Source organism: Nicotiana attenuata, chromosome 4 (assembly GCF_001879085.1).
Source record: "Nicotiana attenuata strain UT chromosome 4, NIATTr2, whole genome shotgun sequence".
Classification (NCBI taxonomy): Eukaryota; Viridiplantae; Streptophyta; class Magnoliopsida; order Solanales; family Solanaceae; genus Nicotiana; species Nicotiana attenuata.
In genome coordinates, this window is record NC_031992.1 from 1,238,094 (window position 1) to 1,254,915 (window position 16,822).

Below are 16,822 nucleotides of genomic sequence, written 5' to 3' on the forward strand. Positions count from 1 at the left end.
ATATAACCGATCGGTTAAAAAAATAAACATTTTATTGGAGTGTGAAGTTTCAAAGAAGTTTTAATTTTTGGCACAGACTTGAAGGAGAATGTAACGTATAGAAATGGTCAAAAGAGAACAATATCCTTGCTTGATTACAAGTATAGATATTAAATAATAACAAAATCTCAACGAAAAATAAAAATGAAAAACAAATTGCAAATGGAATACAAAGACAATATTCATTTGATCTTATTTTTAATTGAAAAGAAAACATGAGAATATAACATATTTCAACATCCAATTGTCTAACAAATATATGAAATCCAACAGTCTATTGCAGTTGGAGCTTTTCAATCCAATAGCTAACAATCTGCTCTTTCCACATGTTCCTCTCAAGGTACATTTCATGAAAGCTTATTTGTCCTCCCACTTCAACTGCCAATGCTGTTGTACTTCTAGTGCCATAACATCCCTATGTATTTATACCACAACAAGAAAAAGGTTATGAAAATATTTTTAGACTAAAGAATAGGCAGGGCTGTCCGGTGCAATAAGCTCCCGCTATGCGCGGAATTCGGGGAAGGTTCGGATCACAAGGGTCTATTGTATAGAGCCTTACTTGTATTTCTGCAAATGGTTGTTTCCACGACTTGAACCCGTGACATCCTGGTCACATGGCCAGTGGCGGAGCCAGGATCTCCACGAAGGGGGTTCAAAAAAAAATTGTGGCTAGTGGGAATTGAACCTGTGACCTTATAAAGGTTTTGAACCCCCTTGACCACTAAACTACACTTTAGGGTTGTGTCAAGGGTGTTCAAAACTTAATAGATAGAGATAAAAACCAGATTTTGCCTTATATATTCAGTGTAATTTTTCGGCGAAGGGGGTTCGGGTGAACCCCCTTGCGCCCCCCTAAATCCGCCCCTGCACATGGCAACAACTTTACCAGTTACACCAAAGCTCCGCTTCAATTTTACTTTACCAGCAACTTTACCAGTTACGCAGACTTATTCTAAAGAATAGGATGAATGAAAATTGATTATTTAATTTCAAAAAGAAAATTACCAGTGGAGTGTCTACTTCGACAAATATGGAGCTAAGTTCCAACTCCCAATCCAGAGAACAAATACGAGGTAATTTGTCTTTTTCTGCTTTGGTTGTGTCCCTCATCAACTTCTCTATCATCTCTTTGACGCAAATGCATTTTTCACTTGTTTTGTATACATCCAGCATTGTTTTAAAACTCAACTTCAATCTTTGAGCCTGAAATTCACAATCAAGAGCACAAAATAAACTTCAAATTGCCTATAGTCCTAATCCTATAAGGTGTAGTTTGGTTATCAAATGGGATAGACAAGAATAATATCCCATGGAATTAGATATCCCACTCTACAATCAAAGATGACGGTTATAGAGAGGTCTGTGTATGGGATAGCTAATCCCACCATTTTGGTATAAAATTTATCCCACCACTAGCTAATACTGTTAGATATTAGTTAGTGTTTGATGGAGTATTTGAGAAGACGTTGTTTTGTCCCTCATTGGGAAAAGAAAGAAAGGAAGAAGTGTTTAAAAGCATTTCTTTGTCTTATATAGTTTGAATATTTTAAGGATGTTTTGGAGGAAAATTGAAATTTGACTATATTATTTTATTAATTAATTAAAAATGTTTTTTAATTGAATTTCAGAAAAACGTTTTTTTAACAATTTTTAAAATTCAAAAAAGGTGACTATTGATTTTAAAGGTGCCTGTTATGAAGAGATGAGTCTGTTAATTCCAGCAGACTCCTAAATGTATTATAAATACCCATATTATCTAACATTTGAAATTTCCATCTCTTTCTCTTCTACTTATTTTTTACGACTCACAAATATTCTGTTCTTGTGAGAAATTCGAGTTAATTGCTGAAATTCGAATTTCAGAGGTTTTGTAAAATCCTAGAATAATTCTGCTATTATCCCTGTAGCAATAAAGTGAGAAGCTTTAATTCCTTAAGGACAGTGATTAAACTATCGAAGCCAGATTATTTCATCCCATTATTTTTCTAACAAATACTCTCAACCAAATACGAAATAAATACAATCAGAGGCGGATCCAAAATTTTAATTTTTATGGGTTCAATATTTGATGTTTTTAACATTGAACCCATCATATTTTCAAAGTTATTGGTTCATATTTACTATTTCTTACAATTTTAACAAATTTTTACGCCTAAATTTATGTTCCGCCTTAAAGGTTATAGATTCAATTGAAAGCGTAGTGCTACATCCGCCATTGAATACAATTCCATATTCCATCCTGGGGTAAGTATATCCTTATTGCTACTAACCTTGGGCCAAGGAGAGTCCAGCTTTGCATTGGAGAGCACATGAACACCTGGATGGACTTCTTGTATAACCATGGGCTCTCCCTTGGGCCTATTTGATACATACACCATTGATTTACTTTCAATGTCTGCTAATATCAAATTAAATCCATTGTATTCATTCCCTTCATTCACCAACTCTTTTGCAAATTCCATTGGACCTTTTCTGCTCTGCAAAATACCCAACAAAACTTCAATATCAAAATTTGCTTTCATATAATCAACATCACCTTGTTTGAAATCATAGTCACAAATTCATGACAATTCTGATTTCTTGACGGAACAAGATAGACAATCTACTGCAACAAATATTACGTTAACAGATAGTGTAACAACAACCCATTAAAATTCCATAAGTGGGGTCTGCGGAGGATAGAGTGTACGTAGACCTTATCCGTACTCCGAAGGAGTAGAGATGTTGTTTCCAAAAGACCCACGGCTCAAGAAGACGAAAAGGGACAGTAGATCCATAGCAGCCACAGAAAGTAGAAAAATAATATCGTAAGAGACAAGAAATAGATGGAAAAGCAATAACAATAACCAGTAATAATGTCACAGTACTATGAAAAACAGAAAAATAGTGTGAACACAACATAAGCCACTAACGGTCCAAGATAAAACGTTATCAGACTAGCCCACTTCCCGGTACAAAGAAGAAAACGCTCGACAATCTCCTAACCTTCAACCCTAATACTCGACAGTGTAAATATTCTTTAAACTGACGGTGTATATACCTGTAGGAAACGGACAGGTAGGTCACCTCGGCTTTTGGCTAGAGGTAGGGCATGAAGTTCCAAAACATTAGTGAGAAAAGCAACTCTACCCTGTCTTGAAGAAGCTAACCAAGTGCCACCAGCAACTTCATCTCTGCCACCAACAATTTCTTCACCTTCCCACCAATGGACAGCCTTTGTTGGCCTATTGTGATATTCATCTCTGTTAAGCAATAACAAAAATGAATATTGAGTGTGAGCTTGCCAAATGAACACTGCTATACACATTTTCTTTGTTAGTTTTGTTATATGAATTTCTTCCCTAAAACAAGAATAGGAAGTAAGTTGATGTACAAGTCACATGGAAATATATACTACTCCTAACTCTAGTCTCTAGTAATACGTACTACTAGCTAAAAGTACTTAATTACTAGTGCTAATTATTCTTGATTTTAGTCAAGTTGATTTAAAATTGAGACATTGGAAACTCTTAAGAAATATATTTAATTATACTATCCATAAACAGGTGAATGTTCTTCCCGCCTCATATTATCAGTCGTGGTTATTAAGAAAAGTTGTCTCAGATTATTTGTCATCTTAGAAGTTCAAGATAAAATTGATTATTTTTTTTCTTTTTTGCCCTTAGTAATAATTATCCTTGAAGAATACAAACACCTTATGGATAACTTTGTTCAAATATCAATAAGTAAACCTTGTTTTCTTAAACACTTTATCTTATACTCAAATGCGATCAACAAACACTGGAATCCTAACAACTTTTACCATCTGAAACATAAATTGAGAAAATATTCAACGAAGAGAGATTAAATATTAAGACATGAATAAGGTTAAAGTAGTCAAAATCTCATCCTAACTAATTTTCTTAAGGGACGTGTATAAAGAATCATGACAGATAATATGCGACGGAGGAAGTAGCTTCAATTAGCAACTTAACATGTTTAACTGAACCCAATATTCTTTTTCAAAATATACGTGCATGTGTGCGCGAGCGAGAGAGAAAAGTCACTAAAATTTTAACAAATATCAAAATGTTGAACTCATAATTTTAAAAATTATATCAAGTGTTAAAGAACGTTAAAAGTTGAATCAATTAAATTTTGGTAGTAATTCTTTTTAGGCATATATAATTTAACTGCAAACACTGAATTCTGCGGCAAACTCTGAATTGTCTTACGCCACTTCTCTACAAAAAAAAGAACTTTTTAAATATTTCATTTCGTTCTCTTGTTTCTACTATTATTGTACTTATATTGTTACCAGAGGCTCTGGCCTTTTGTTTTGTGCACCCAGATTTGCATATAGAACTGAAAAATCACAATATGGCCTTTACTCCGCTGCTTAGAGTGTCAAATGGGCGGGTTGAATTAATCTTAGGCGAATTAAAATAGAGTGAATTAATTAATAAGCAGGTTAATGACCCGCGTAAATATTACTTGGGATGAGATGAACTGGGTTAAGATGGGTTAAATTTAGATCATAGTCAAACCCGCCCAACTCTTATCAAGCTTTAATTAATGTGTGTTGTTTTCTTATGAATTATTTTATTATCAAACAATACTCTTTTTCTTTTGTTGTGGTCATATATATAATATATCAACAAAAAGAAAATTATTTGCAGAGTTACTCATGGATCAGTTTAGGCTAAAAATCAAATCAACTTTTGATGGGTTGAGATGAAATGGATCAAGGTGGGCTGAGTTCAACAAATGAGCTGGTCAATCACCAAACGAACTTTGGGCGGGTGGGTCAAATGTATTTAAGCTCAAATTGTTACCCCTACCGCCAACCAATCGGGGACGAATTCAAGTTATAAGTATTTTTGTGTGTTTACCAAACGCGTAAATAATTTTAACGTGACAACCGAGCGTTGCACCGATTATATTGGTTCAACATAAAAACATGCAATAGCCAATAGGGCTGGCACATTTTAGGAGATTTTCATGCATATGCCCAATTATTACTGCCAAATTAAATGAGTTACAAAATTGTGGAGTTTGGCCCATTTAACCATAAAGTCTATTATATCATTTTACTCTATAAGGAATTGCCTCTAAATGAAAAACAGTACTAAAAGAGTTCGTTTGGTAATCAGCCATTCTTAATTACTACTACTATAGATTTATTGCTATGTTATTGTATTAGTTTCTCTTCTTTTCAACAAACTTTTCAGCTATTCATTAATCTGGCAAAAACGTAAAAAGTAGGAAGGAAGGTATGACCACCTCACCAATAGTTGAAATCCAATTACAACTAGTCAATTACGAAGTTTCAATTGTATTAGAGCCAAACAGGAGGGATCAGAGGCGGAGCCAGAATTTCAAGTTTATGGGTTCGGAATAATTATTGGGATCTAAATTAATAACTTATATATTTAATGAATTTTAAAGATAAATACAGAATTCGAACTAAAGCTATTGGGTTCGGCCGAACCCGCTCGGGACACTCTAGCTCCGCCTCTGAAAGGAATAACGGGTAAGAGAAATGGAGGTTTGGCTGTAAAAGGCGGTAAAAACTACCAAGTTGGAGACTTGGAGTATAGTGACGCACGAACGATGGTGGACGAAGCGGAAGCAAGAATGTCAGCTTGAGTAATGCAAAACCTAGACTCAAACCTCTCGACACTTCAAACCAAAAAAGTAAATGAGTTTATTACATGCAAGTGTAAAATAAAAACAAAATGTGTATATATTTTTTCCATCTATTCATCTGCCAGTTATGATTTAATTTATTTTCCAGTCTCATTCTACTTCTATACATGTATTTTGCATATTCCTTTAAAAATAACACACCACCAAAATTGTTGATCTAAATACAGCAAGTTGGCTTGCTCTTTAGCTTAGGTTGTCATACGTGCTTGCCCACTAACAGAAATTAAAATTATTACACACAGTTACATACACTTTTAAGTTAGGCCGAATTAGCAATTTCAGCTGGACTTGCCAAATTTAGAATATGAAAGTATTTTCATTTTTTGTTACGAATATCGTAATATTATCTGCTTCTAGCTACCCGCATTTACGCAATATTATATATTGTTAATTGATATTGAAATTATATTATATTCTGCATATTGTACCGTTATTAATTGTTCTTTTAGATTGAATAAAAAAATAGAAAATAATCTATGAGAAATAATTTTTCATATTTATTCAATAGAGACATGACCTTTAATAGGGTAAACGCAACAGAGAGAATCGAATTTGGGCAAAGGAAACTTGATGGTGCAACTGGGCAGTCATAATTGTAAAAATAGCACGGTATAGCCAGTTTTTGGACTGGTCAATCAAAAATAGTCAGCATTAACCAAGTCAATGAAAAACAGCCACTATTTTGCTGCAACAGAGACCGGTCCAGCATAATATACTGGAGTTCGGTGCATTTGTGTATGAACTCCAGCATATTATGCTGGACCGGTATACTTTGTTGGCTCCAGTATAATATACTGGAGACTGGAGCACCGGTGCTCCAAACTCCAGTATATTATACTGGACCAATATACTTGCTGGAACTCCAGTATATTATGCTGGAGTTCTAGTGTACTTATGCTAGAACTCCATCATATTATGCTGGAGTTCCAGCATACTTATTCTGGAACTCCAGTATAATATGCTGGAGTTCAAGTATACTTATGCTGGAACTTCAGCATAATATACTGGAGTATTTTCCGGATTTTGAACAGTGTTTTCGCTCAGATTTATCTTTATATAAAAAGTGGCTAATTAAATTTCGATTACTTTTGAAATTGGGCTATTTTTGAACGACCAGTTGTAAATCTAGCTATTTTTAAAATTTACCCGTCATAATTATGTGGGGGTGAAGTGCACCAGTATGCACTTTTAAACCTGTTATTTAAAATATATTCATAATTTATAATGTATTTAAAGATTAGCCAATTCACCTAAATTTCAGGATTAAGTGTCCTAAATTTTTGAGGTGCTAATTTGAAATTCAAGACTAAGTGTCCTGAATTTTTGAACTGCTAATTTAAAATTCTGGATAGAAGATTCAAATTTTTGGACATAATTCGAACTTTAGGACACGATGTCCTGAAGTTTGAACTTTGATGTTTAAATTTGAGGACGTCATGTCCTGACGTTTGAGCGAATTGGCTAATCTTTAAGTACATTGTAAACTGTGAATATGCTTTAAACAACATAGGTAAAAATGGCTACATGGTGTCACTTCCACTACTTTAGAGAGCCCATATTCAAAAGACATTAACAAATAGTATAATTTTGTTCTTAAAATTACACATAATGACCTTGAAAATTGATTGTCTTGATCTTTTGACCGAAATTTAAAAATAGCCAGATTTTCAACTGGTCGTTCAAAAATAGCCCAGTTTCAAAAGTAATCGAAATTTAGCCACTTTTCATGCAAAGATAAATCTGAGCGTAAACACTGTTCAAAATCCCGAAAAATACGCCAGTATATTAAGCTGGAGTTCCTGCATAAGTATACTTGAACTCCAGCATATTATACTGGAGTTCCAGGATAAGTATGCTGGAACTCCAGCATAATATGATGGAGTTCCAGGATAAGTACACTAGAACTCCAGCATAATATACTGGAGTTCCAACAAGTATACCGGTCCAGCATAATATACTGGAGTTTGGAGCACCGGTGCTCCAGTCTCCAGTATACTATACTGGAGCCAACAAAGTATACCGAGGCAGCATAATATGCTGGAGTTCATACACAGGTGCACCGAACTCCAGTATATTATGCTGGACCGGTCTCTGTTGCAGTAAAATAGTGGCTATATTTTATTGACTTAGTAAACGCTAACTATTTTTGAATGACCAGTCCGAAAACTGGCTATACCATACTATTTTGACCACTCAAACCTTTAAGGTCAAAAATGTTGCTCATAGAGCAAACGAGGGGCAAAACTTGTCAAAAAATCAAGAGTGACACCCAAAATATTGGGGGTAGTGCACGGTTGGCCACTAATAACGCATGTATTTATTTATAAGCCACCGTTTAAAATGTCTTTAGTCTTTAGCCACTGCTTTAATAAACTTTAACTGCCCGGACGAAAATACCCTTCTGCTCATGTCCTTAACTTTTGTACTTAACTTCAGGAGTACATGTCCTTAACTTTTGAACTTCTAACTCTAAGTTCAAGACTTCAGGACTACATGTCCTTAACTTTTGAACTTGGAACTCTAAGTTCAGGACTTCAAGGCTACATGTCCTTAACTTTTGAACTTGGAACTCAAACTTCAGGACCAAGCGTCCTTAACTTTTGAACTTGTAAGTCAAAGTTAAGGACCTATTGTCCTTAACTTTTGAACTTGTAACTGTAAGTTAAGACTTGTCCTTAACTTTTGAACGTGTAACTGTAAGTTAAGGAATGTCTGTCCTTAACTTTTGAACTTGGAAATCAAAGTTAAGGACATATTGTCCTTAACTTTTGAACTTGTAACCGTAAGTTAAGGACTGTCTCTCCTTAACTTTTGAACTTGTGTCCTTAACTATTGAACTTAACTTTAGGACTTTAGGACTACATTTCCTTAACTTTTGAACTTGAAACTTTAAGTTCAAGACCATGTCCTTAACTTTTGAATTTAACTTTAGGACTACATGTCCTTAACACAATTATCTTTGAAAAGAGTTGATTGTAACGATGTTAAAGCAAGGCGAGATGACGACTATTTCGAATTACAGGTACCTTATTTTCTTTCTTTTCTTCTGGTTTTGCATTTGTTCGGATTTTGATGATGCCAAAACTCTCTGCAGATTAAGATATGCAATGGGAAGACATTACAAGTAGTTGCAGTAGCAAAAGGTTTCTTCTACACATTGGGGAAGCCACTTATGCGAAGCCATTGCTTGGTTGATCTTCGGCAACAGATCAGCCAAGCTTTTGCTAATGCAAGAAAACGAAATTGAAACTAGGATATCACCTGGAAAGAAAACGAAAAACGAGTGAGTATCGAACTTGAGAGAGAAGCGAGGGTTTGGGAAGAAAAGCAATGGAAGAAAGGGTAAAAATGTCTTTTCATATTAATTTTAATAGAGTAGTTGTTATTTTTGCTCAACATTAGAATTGCTGGATAAAAAATAAATATAACCTTAAATAGTGGCTACCCCACGCCATTTCTCCCAAAATATTCTATTTGTGCAAATCACCCAATTTTGTTTGGGCTAAGATGAATTTGAGCCCAGTACCAATATGAAGACTAAACGAAAAAGGACTCTTTTCCTGTTGGTGCTTTACTCCCTAAATGATTTTTTCCTAAATGATATAATACTTACATAGGCAGTTTTTAGTTCATAAGAAAAATCTGCAAGCCGAAAATTTAGCCTTGTTACATGGGAATAAATGATGTTAATTTAGAAGAAGAGTTCATATGGTACAAGTGGAATGTGATTTATTCCAAGAATGGATTGGATCAAAACGACTTTCCTCCTAAAACTCTTTGTGTCTGTATTAATTTCTGATTGCACGAAATCTCCATAGCTTATTTTCCATTTTTGATAACTGGAGAGACTTTATTTTTTGTTTTGAATATCCGCAGTTTGGGTTCTTGTATGCATTGTCCGAGTAGGCAAAGCCTACCAAGCAAAGCTTTCTTGGAGAGGCAAGGCAGGTTTACTCGGATTTTCTTCCATAATGGTACGGAACAATAGTATTATTGGAATAGATGCATAAATCACTTTAAATCTAAGAAGCTGATTGAAATATGTAGAGAAGCAAATATTAAGCTTGATCAGTACCAAAAGGAGGTGCACAAGAACAAAATAATCGGTATGTGACATATTCTGATTGAAAAATTTTATTGTGTGTCTCACACAACTGACATTAGTTGTGTGAGCCTCTTCTTGTCTCACAAAAAACAAAAAAAATGTACATACAACTAGTATTATAGCCTGTTTGGCCAAGCTTCTCAAGAGGCCAAAAGTGCTTTTTTTTCCCAAAAGCACTTTTTTCCCTAACTTGAGGTGTTTGGCCAAGTTTTTTTTGAGGAAAAAAAATGTTTTTGGGAAGAAGCAGAAGCAGTTTCTGAGAAGCAGAAAAAAGTAGCTTCTTCCCAAAAGCAGAAGCAGAAGCAGTTTTGACTTTTCTTCTTACCAAAAATGCGCTTAACAAAATATAGTATATACCAAATAATCGTTAAACCTAATACGTAGGATATTAATGTATAAATATTTCTTCTTATTTTTAGGATAGCTTTCTAATATATAGTGACTTTAGCGGTGAATGCTTTTATATTTGTTGAATGATTTTTAATATATTTAACTTATATTAAAAGAATTAAGTACTTTTTAATTTTATTTTCATATTTTACTTAAATAAAATGAAAAGATTTAATTATTGCATGTAATAACAAATTTTTGAGATTATTTATTTACTTATAATATTAAGTATAAAGTAAATATATTCATGTTCTTATTCGTAATTTGATACTTAAAAGCACTTTCTGAAAAGCTTGGCCAAACACAAATTATTGCTCAAAAGTGCTTTTCAGAGTAATTAGCCAAACACAAACTGCTTCTCTCCAAAAGTATTTTTTTCAAAAGCACTTTTAAAAAAGACACTTCTCAAAATAAACTGATTTCTCCAGCTTGGCCAAACAAGCTATTAGTTGTATGAGATACAAAATAAAATTATTTTTAAGTAGCTAAAGTTGTAAAGCATTTGCAGCAGTTGGACGTATATGTCATGCCTATGTCCAGGTTTTGTGGGGCCCAATGCTGATTTTGTTTTGAGATGAGGTAAAGACTTGGAAATTGTTGATAGAAAAATACCTACATGCCTCTAGTTAAATATATATTCACACTCCAAATTTGCGCCAAATTATATAAAGTTAATATTAGCAATTAAAAAGTAAAATAAAAATATATACTCATTTAATTATGTTTAAGAATAAAAACTGAGTGTGGGTAAGTTATAATCTAGGATTATGTGTGACTTTCCTGATATTATTTTCTATTTATACTTTTAGTCTTCTTTTTGAAAATTTTATCTTTTTATGGGTAAAATATCTACTGTAAAATAAGTAAACTCGAAACATCTTTCCGTACACACGCATATAATACTAGTACTAGAATGACTACAGAATATGTTTTAAGCTCACATTGAACACAAGCTTCAAAATATAAAATGGAAAATAAACTAACATATGGAATTAAACAATATATAAAAAAGGAACAAAAATAAGAAAACGCATCATCACGAGTTATAACGCGCGTAAGGAGGTGAAGACAGTCGTTTCGCCATCATAATATAACGCCTCGGTCACGCGTCTACTTTTCTTTTATGTTTTATAATTTATTTATATTTTCTTGTCATATACTTGCTTTTGTATTCGATTAATTTAGATTTGTGTCGTATAAGGCTTCATTAAGTTAGATTTGCACCGCTTAAGAATTGTTAAATAGAATTGTTTGAATTAAAAATAGCTTATAAGCATCAAGAAGCTAATTTATAAATAATTAATTGTCTGTTTAGATATAGGCACTAACTTTTTTATAACAAATAGTTAATGTGTCTAGGAAAAAGATGTTGATTAATTACTTTTTCTAATAAAATAACTAAAATTATTTTTACATAAAAGAACGAATGACAAGAATAGAATACATAAATAATTAAAAGTGATATTTTTAGAAGAGTATTTCGAAGATTACAAAATATAGTAAGAATAAAATTATAAAAGACTTAGTCAAACCAAAGTGCTTATAAATTATAAAACCACTTACGACTTTTAACTTATAAACACAGCTTACGGGTCGTTTGGTACGATGGATAAGGAAAAATAATCATGAGATAAAAATTTAATATCGCCTTATCCGTAGTTTGGTTACTAATTCTGAGATAAGTTATTCCAAGATTAAAAGCAGTACCGGGATAACTTATACCAGAGAGTGGAATAGTAATCCCAGGATAAAGTTGTAAAATTGACAATCTCAGGATTAATACAATATACCAAACCGTCAATAAGAAATAATACAACGATATCTAGTACCAGCATAACTAATCTCATCGTAACTGATCCCAACTTCACTTGTCTTCAAACCAAACGACCCCCTAATTTAAAAGTAGTTTTGATTTCACCAAATGCGTAATTATTTTGAAAAATTATAAACTAATTTGACTAACTTATACGCTTAGCAAGCAACTCCAAATCTTACGTGTAACTTTTTATTTTAGGATCTTTCATTAATTATTAAGAAAATTTATTCATCCTTACACATCCTTTGGGGCTTGTGTAACATATGTTTGGCCATAAAATTTTTAATTTTTACTTGAAGATAAATTTTGGTATATTTTGAAAATTTTAAAAATTCCAAAAAATTATTTTTTAAAATTTTCATTTCAGATCACTTACAAATTTTTTTTGAAAAAATAACTCAAAATTATATTCATGTCTAAATATAACTCTAATTTTCAAATAAAATTTTTACTTAATTTTTTGTTTTTAACTTTTTCCGAATTTTTACGGTTCTTACGTCCCAACGGGCACTTAGAGGTTGTTTGGCTAAGCTTATAAGCTGGTCAAACTGGCTTATAAGCACTTTTTGGCTTATCTACGCGTTTGGTAAAATTAAAAGTGCTTATAAGTTAAGTGCTTATAAGCCAAAAATAAGCCAAAAGCCATAAGTTGGTCTCCCCCAGCTTATCAAATTCAGCTTATAAGCACTTTAGGTTTGACCAAAATATTTACTATTCTATCCCTAAAATACTTCTTTTTAAAACAAAACTCTTTGTATACCCAATTTTTTAGCTGCTTATTATTAATTTCAGCACTTTTATCCAAACACGTAATTGCTTATTTTTTAAATCAGCTTCAGCACTTAAAAGTGCTTTTAAACACCTATACTTATCAGTTACTCTAAATCAGCTAAGCCAAACTGACTCTTAGTTATCCCATCTATTTCCTCATGGACACACTCTCTCATATAAGCTCGAAAATTTAAATTTAAAGAGAATACAAGACAAACAAAAACTAAATTAGAAAAAGAAAAAGAAAAGAAAAAGAAAAAGAAAAATTCCAAATCCCATTTGAAGAGAGAGAAAATAAGAAGAAGTTGGAAACGGGTAAGGTAAAAATACCAACAAGAGGAGCAGTACCCATAGAAACAACAAACGGAGACAACAACAACAACAACAATGGAAATGAAGAGAAAGAAGAAGAAAGGTAGGCCATCTTTATCAGATCTTTCCAAAAGGGAAATTTCTGTTATTCGCCGTTCTTCTCGCCGGAACCCTAATTCAAATTCGAATTCTCCGCCACCGGAATTTGACGACGATGAGGATGAAAGGAAAGAGAAGAAAGTCAAGCTCGTTGTTCGTTTGCCCCAATCGAATAATAATCAACAACATTTGGATAATTCTTCTTCCAATTCAGATTCTGATTCCGAACCTGAAGAAGGCGAAGCCTCTGTTATTAACACAAGTAAAATCAGCTCCGTTGATCTTAGATCTAACGACGTCGTTTCTGATCAGGTGCTCAATTTTCGTTTAAAGTTCAAGCTGAGTTATTTAATGTATTTCTATTTTGGGAAAAAGAAGAAGCTGGAGGGATTTTTTTTTTTTTTTTTTTGAGGTTTCTGTTTCTCGATGTGATTCTATAATTATTTTTTTTGGAAATTTGGCGCGTAAGTACAACGTTCCTTTTTTTTTTTCCTCATGACTTTCAAGATCTGCATGTTTTTTGACTCAGTCACCGACCCTTTATGCATTTTTATCTTCTATTTTTCTACATAAAAAGTAGTAGTAATTTTTCTATTTTAAAATTTTGAATTTGGGTCTTTTCTTATTTTGCTTCTTTTATTTGTTTTTCTCGCAGTTTTTTATTCTTTATGCTCAATCAAACTTTATGAGTGCAAACTAGATATGCATCAGTTTTTGGGAAAGTTGCAAGTTTTGTCCTTTTTAGTTAGTTTCAGTTGTTTGTGTATTTCACTTGTACTTGATGTGCTTTTTGTGGAGCTAAATAGCTCCATCATCAACTTCAACTTCAAGGCGACCCCTTTACTGTAACTTTCAATTTTTATGTCCCATCTTTTAAATATACTCCAATTTAAGTTTATAATAATTGAGCTAACAACCATATGCCTGTGTTAAATTTGCAGGAAGAGAAGCTTTTGATAGCGACGGACACTGGACATGGTTCAATTCCAAGCCTTTTTTTTCATTCTTCAAAATTGACAGAAAAAGAAAAAAAAATTGTTGGGAATTCCTAGTAAAGATTGGATTTTTATATAAATCTAATTGCTGACATTTATTCTGTGGATAGGATCGCCATTGGTGTCCGGCCCCACAACCCCTTTGCCAGACAAAAAGTTGTTGGTGTTCATTCTGGACAGGCTTCAAAAGTATGGTTTTACTTCTTAAGTGGATATCTTTATATTTCTTGTACTGGGCTGTTTTTTTTGGTTCCGTGGTACACTTAAGCATTAGTTTATTTCAATAATAAAATGCAGGAAGGATACTTATGGTGTATTCTCTGAGCCAGTTGATCCAAATGAGGTACATTTCTGTAGAGGTGAATTGTATGATGGTAATTATATCCTCTGTAGATATTGAAATAATTTATTTGCAGCTACCTGATTATCATGAGATTATTGAGCATCCAATGGATTTCGGAACCGTGAGGAAGAAACTTGATGGAGGACTCTACTCAAACCTGGAAGAGTTGGAGGTCAGTTTTGGATTGCCACACTGGAATTTGTAGTCACAATTCCTTGTATTTGGATTATAATGGATTCAGTTTGGATGAGACCTTTTATTGTCTACTGATATGAAGTACCTGCAAATGCAGCTTGAGCTGAGAACAGCACCCTTAACTTTCCTGTTAGTATAATTTGATTCGGTTATCTTGAGTATTATTAAATGGTTGGTGAATTTGTTGAAAACTAAAGAAAAGTATAGTAGCTAAATGAGGAGTAAGGATCTTTTATATGTCAGTTGGATGTTGCACTGTTTTGGGCATAATATTTGGATTTTAAAGTTTTAGGGAAGAGTAGGAGTAGTGGGCATTTATTTTTAACATTTGTAATAGGAGAAGATGGAGGGCTAGGTGAGTTTTTATAAAGACACGACAGAGATACTTATTTCTGGATTTTGATGACTAAGTTTAGTGTCGCTCAGTGTTCTCTTAGAGCAGGAAAACTGTAATTTTTAGAGATTTTGTGTTTGTTGCGATGCCCTTGGTAAAAACTGAACCTGAATTAACTTGTTTCTTTTTCTTTCTCTTCATTTAGTTTTCTTTTCATCTTCAATAAAAATTTACCCTTATCCAAAAAGGAAAAAAAAGGTAAAGAGAAAAGTATAAGAAGGTCAAAAGAACATGGCATATACACAAGTCTCGATGCAGGAAGTTTTGAAGTGTTTGGAAATTTATGTTGTAGTAAAAGTAATTTCACATTCACTGGATAAAGTAAAGTTTGTGTAGTTTATGCAGAGATCTTTTCATATTTCTTGTGTCATTGTCTCATTTGTGGTAATTCTCTCTTTCATTTTAAATATCATTCGGCTGTGATTTTGGTCGGTGCGGTGGGATTTTCTTCCTGTTTTCACCTCTCAAAAGTTGCCATTGGAGTATAATTGAATATAACTCTGATCTCCAACATTATTGTAATTCATGTAGGTTGATGTTTTCTTGATATGCTCAAATGCAATGCAGTATAATGCCCCAGATACTGTTTACCATCGGCAGGTATCTTTAGCATCTCTCTAGCCCTTTTGTTATTTCTTCATTGTCTCCCCTTTGTCCTTAACTCTTCCTTTTGTAGGCAAGAACCATTCAAGAGCTGGCAAGAAGAGATTTCGAAAACTTGAGGCATGAAGGAGAGGATGGCGAGCCTAAGGTAGTTCGTAGAGGTCGTCCTCCAGGCAAAAACCTAAAGAAGTCGGTTGAAAATTCACCTCTAGATCGTGTTTTCACTGAGATTTCTTCGGGTGCTACTCTTGCTAGTGGGGATGACAAAGCTATTGGATCTAATTCTTATAACCTAAGAAAGGGGCCTATGCCTTCAAAGTTTCATTCCTCTGATGCATTCTTGGCTCATCGCTCGCGTAATGGCGAAAGTTATTCTGAAACTGATTGGAATACTGAGTTTCCAGGTTTAAACCTAAGACAGTCACTTCTCTACACCATTTTTTAATGAAAAACGACTAATTATCTTGTTTCGTGCAGCTAATATCTTGAGGGCTGACATGAAGTATGGAAAGAAACATTTTTCTATTGATGAGAACAGGCGGGACACATACCAGCAATTCCATCCTTCAGCTACTTGTAGTGAACCATCTCTCTTGTCGAATATTGACGGAGATATGAAACGGTTAACGGCTGTATGTACTGAGAGCTTACCCTGCTTCCTTTTTTTTTTCATGGCTGTCAATGAGAAGGGAATACAGGGCTATATTCAAATTATTCATTTCTATTTCTGTTAAAACTTGCATTTTAGGACTAAATTTAATGAGGACCAACTTATACAAAGATAAAGTTGTTGATGAAAATCAAGAAAGGTAGTCCAATATTCTCTACATACTGGTCCATTCTATTTGTCTCATTTTTAGATTGCTTTTACATAGACTACATTGCCGAATGTCGTGTTTCCATTACACTATATAGGATAGGTCTGGATAAGTTAAACAACTTCAAAGATTCCAATACTTGATCTGGTGTGACAGGGTTTTGACCAATTACTAACCAATTTCTTGCCTGATTTCTTATTGTTCTTTTGTGTCTCTGTTTTTCATCATCTCCCTATCCCTCCCCCTCCCCC

General features: G+C 33.5%; 2 protein-coding genes across 2 annotated transcripts in view; one reads left to right on the forward strand and one right to left on the reverse strand.

Moving 5' to 3' along the window:
- LOC109225104 (transport and Golgi organization 2 homolog) lies at positions 203 to 3,414 on the reverse strand. The gene is made up of 4 exons (XM_019389693.1): positions 3,083 to 3,414; positions 2,313 to 2,519; positions 1,048 to 1,245; positions 203 to 454 (listed from the first exon to the last, which is right to left on the reverse strand). Exons 1-4 carry the CDS (start codon positions 3,347 to 3,349, stop codon positions 314 to 316), a joined length of 813 nt encoding a protein of 270 aa, XP_019245238.1. The 5' UTR covers positions 3,350 to 3,414; the 3' UTR covers positions 203 to 313.
- LOC109224799 overlaps positions 13,094 to 16,822 on the forward strand; it is a 5,264-nt gene continuing 1,535 nt past the window's right edge. Inside the window, exons 1-8 of the mRNA XM_019389329.1 lie at positions 13,094 to 13,535; positions 14,165 to 14,201; positions 14,329 to 14,407; positions 14,516 to 14,561; positions 14,635 to 14,733; positions 15,682 to 15,750; positions 15,827 to 16,157; positions 16,231 to 16,385. Of these exons, the coding sequence (XP_019244874.1) occupies positions 13,200 to 13,535; positions 14,165 to 14,201; positions 14,329 to 14,407; positions 14,516 to 14,561; positions 14,635 to 14,733; positions 15,682 to 15,750; positions 15,827 to 16,157; positions 16,231 to 16,385 (1,152 nt within the window). The 5' untranslated portion in view covers positions 13,094 to 13,199. The remainder of the gene's footprint in view (positions 13,536 to 14,164; positions 14,202 to 14,328; positions 14,408 to 14,515; positions 14,562 to 14,634; positions 14,734 to 15,681; positions 15,751 to 15,826; positions 16,158 to 16,230; positions 16,386 to 16,822) is intronic.